Raw genomic sequence first — 3,810 nt, forward strand, 5'->3', positions numbered from 1 at the left:
TAGCCAACAGCAGGACTAGAATTGTGAAGAGCAAAGCAGAGAACATCATCCCTGCCCAAAATCACTCTTGAAGCTGGCAGCACTAGAACACTCAAGGGCTTGAGTGTGTTCGAGTGTCTGGGGTTTGTTCTTCCGTGTGCATTTTGGGGTACGTGCAGTGGTATTGGGAGGGTGAAGCTCTCTGCCTTTGTGGAGGGGCTCAGGAGTCTCCAGGGACACCTCAAAGCTCGGTGTGTGCTCGGCAGGAGCTGCTGCCTTGTCAATCCCTTCCTACAAACCTTCTTTTCCAGCTCCTGGGGTTGTCCGTCGCCATGCTGAGCACCGTCACCCGCTACGGGCTCCACTTCACCCTCATCAGCAGCATCTCCCTGGAGAACAACTCCTACAGGGTCTTCCACCACGCAGGTACGTCGTGGTCCCAGCCCAGCAGGATCTCTGGTGAGCCCAGGAGCTGCAAAATCCCCTAAAGCCATCGAAGGGCACTGCAGAGGCACCCCAGGAGGAGGCAGGGGCTGGATTTTGGAGGGTGCAGTAGGATTAACTCAGTCCCACGAGCATTTTCTGTCTGTGTCAGCCCCTGAAGGGTGCTGTGGGAGCACAGGGTGCTTGGGTGCTGCTGCCTTCACTCCTGTCCCTCTCTTCTCCTTCTCCCCATCCTTCCTGGGTGCTGTGGGGAAAGCTCAGGGGAGCTCAGCCACGGGCAGCCCCGAGGCTGCAGAGGGGCTGGAAGGGCTCTGGGGGAGAGGGGCTGTTACAGGAGGTGAAGCAGAGCATGGAAAATTGAGGCTGGGGGGAGAAATGGATGGAAACACCAGGTTTGGGAGGAAACGTTGGGGTTCTCCCTGCACGAGGGTAGAAATAGAAACTGAGTTTTGGGTACAAAGCTGAAGAGATCACAGCCCAGATGCCAAAATTCTCTGCTCGCCTCTGCTGCGCTCGCATCTGCTGCTTCTCCTGGGCTGGAACATGCTCAGACCTTCTCTAGATCCTCACTCCCAATTGCAGCCTAACGAGGCAGGTGTAAAAACGATCTTCATCCAAAGCTAAGACCCAACCCTCCCCTTTTCCTACACGTTTGGCTCTCAGGGCAGCCTTGCAGCCTCCCCCTTCCCAGCCACCCCTCTCTAGAGATGCTGCCACTTGCTTTCCTTGCACCCTTTGCCTGCTTGAGGGTTGCAAAGCTCTGGTTGAGGGTTGCAAAGCTCTGGTTGAGGGTTGCAAAGCCCTGGCTGAGGGTTGCAAAGCCCTTCACAGTGTGGTGGCCCCTGAGCCTGCCCTGGGCTGTGACCTTGCCTTGGCCAGGAGGAAACCAGAGGGTGAGTGTTGCACCAGATTAGCAGCAGACAGAGCCCTGAGAGGAACCAGGGGACAGCTGCTGTGTGGCAGCACCCCCAGTTTGGGGGGATCCTTATCAGGCTGCTGAAATAATTGGCCGTTTGTGGTCTGTTGGGTGGACCAACACCCTTTTAGGGTGCTTCACTCAGCCTCCTGGGGTGCTTTGCTCTGCTGGAGCTGTGGGAACCACTCGGAGGTTTTCAGCCCTGCCAGATGAGGAAAGTATACACAGATCATAGGGTGATAGACTGGTTTGGGTGGGAAAGGACCTTTCAAGGTCATCTAGTCCAAGCCCCCTGCACTGAGCAGGGACAGCTTCAACTAGAGCAGGTTGCTCAGAGCCATATCTGACTTCATCTGGAATGGATCCAGGGATGGGGCATCGACCACCTCTCTGGGCAACATGTCCCAGGGGCTCACCACCCTCACCATAAAACATTTCTTCCTTCTCTCTAGTCTAAATCTCCCCTCTTTTAGTTTAAATCCACCACCCCTTGTCCTGTCATAACAGGCCCTGCTGCAAAGTCTGTCCCCAGCTTTCTGTTGGGCCCCTTGAAGTACTGAAAGGCCACCAGAAGGTCTCCCTGGAGCCTTCTCTTCTCCAGGCTGAACCACCCCAACTCAGCCTGTCCTCCCAGCAGAAGGGCTCCAGCCCTCAGATCATTTTTGTGGCCTCCCCTAGACCTGCTCTGACAGATCCATATCCCTCTTGCTGAGGGGCAATTGAATAAATGCTAAACCATTTCCACCTCTGCAACCGGGTCCTCTTCCCCCAGCTCCCCAAAAGGAACCTTTTGGCCCCTCTCTGTGCACAAGCACCAGGCCAGGCCTCCGTTAGCCCTCAAGTCTCAGAGTCTGACCACAGCTTTCGTGTTCAACTTCCTTCCAGCTTTCTACTGTGGGCTGTGCCTCAGCATGACCCTGATCCTTGCAGCCCTGCTGAGCTCTGCTGCCACGGTGCGGGAGTCGCCGCTCCTCGGAGCCACGGTGGGTACCAGGAGGCATCAGCTGGGGGGTTCCTGGGGCTGCCACCCTTCAAATGGGGGGCTGGAGGCTCTTTGGACTCGTGCCTGGCAACGTGCACGCCCGGGGAAGGATGTCCTGTTGCTCCCTCTGTGCTGCAAGGAGGTGTTTTGGACCCTGGAGATGTTCTGCAGCTGAGGAGAGCATCCTTCTGTGCCTCACTGCTTTTGGCAAGGTGCTGTGTGTGTGGCTTTCAGAGTGGGGTCAAAGGGAGGTGTTCATCTGCCCAAACCATTCATGGAATCACAGAGTGGTAGGAGTTGGAAGGGACCTTTGGAGATCATCCTGTCTAATCCAGCAGGTCACCCACAGCCTGGTGCCCAGGGGGGTTTGGGATCTCTCCAGAGAAGGAGACTCCACAGCCTCTCTGGGCCCTGCTCCAGGCTCAGCCACCCTCACAGCAAAGAAGTTTCTCCTCCTGTTCAGATGGAAATTGCAGTGATGACAATTCCCATCACACTTTTTCTCACCAAGCCCACACGTGCTTTGCATGGGGAAACGTGAGCAGTGGGATTCTGAGCAGGAATTCAAGCCCCACGTTGTTCCTCTGGCTTGGGAGAGCAAAGCTCCCTCTCCTCCTTCCCCCCCTTGCTCCAAACATCCACCACAGTGCTGGAGGTGGTGGCTACAAGGCACAGCAGCAGGCAGGGAGGCTTTGGGCTGGACCCTCAGCCTCCAAGGAGAAGGTGGAGGGGCACCACAAGCCCTGATCCCATGAGCACCTATAATCACATGTGTGACTCCCTTTTGCTGAAGGATGCTCTAACGTGGGCCTGCAGTTACAGCATCTAAACCAACAGATGGGTCTGTAGAGGCTGGTGGAGACTCTCCAGGCTGCCTGAAGACACAGCTCAACTTCTCTGTGATGTTTATTTGGTTGTCTTGCTCTCCGTGTGGTATGGTTTGGGATGTGCCACTAAAAATTACAGTCCTCTCCTGAAGAGGTCATTAAAGAACCTCCTCTGAGGGCTACCTGATGCTGCTCCCCCATCCTCTTGCTATGGGGGTGAGGACCAGCAGGTCCTTTCCTGCAGCCACTCATTGACTCCTCCAGCCAAGATCTGGCCACCAGAGAAGGCTCTGGCTGGCAGAACCCCCAAACTACCTATTTTGGCTTTGTGCCTACTGGTGTCTCCTGGTTGCTTTGCTTTGGCAGGAGAGTTTGGCTCCTCTGGGGGAGGTGCCTCTCCTAATTTTGGATCTCTGATGATATCAGTGCTGTGCAGACACGATATCATTGCCTTGTGGGAAGAGGTGGAAGGGTGTGAGATGCTTTCCCTGGGGCTGTGGCAATGAGGCATCCATCTGGTGGCCAGTTCTGGGCTCCTCCAGTTCAAGAGAGACAGGGAACTACCAGAGAGGGTCTGGTGGAGGCTACAAAGAGAGGAGTGGAGCATCTCTGTGCTGAGGAAAGGCTGAGAGCCCTGGGGCTGTTGAGAAGACTAACTTAAA

At 55.7% G+C, this 3,810-nt stretch overlaps 1 protein-coding gene across 1 annotated transcript in view; it reads left to right on the forward strand.

Annotated features, from left to right (window-relative positions):
- Nucleotides 1-290: 290 nt before the first annotated feature.
- The window catches only part of TSPAN32 (tetraspanin 32), a gene marked incomplete at its 5' end in the record, with an annotated part of 21,804 nt that continues 18,284 nt past the window's right edge, over nt 291-3,810 (forward strand). Inside the window, 2 exons of the mRNA XM_008947124.1 lie at nt 291-405; nt 2,225-2,322. Of these exons, the coding sequence (XP_008945372.1) occupies nt 291-405; nt 2,225-2,322 (213 nt within the window). The remainder of the gene's footprint in view (nt 406-2,224; nt 2,323-3,810) is intronic.

Source organism: Merops nubicus, unplaced genomic scaffold (genome assembly GCF_000691845.1).
Source record: "Merops nubicus isolate BGI_N331 unplaced genomic scaffold, ASM69184v1 scaffold4779, whole genome shotgun sequence".
Taxonomy (NCBI): domain Eukaryota; kingdom Metazoa; phylum Chordata; class Aves; order Coraciiformes; family Meropidae; genus Merops; species Merops nubicus.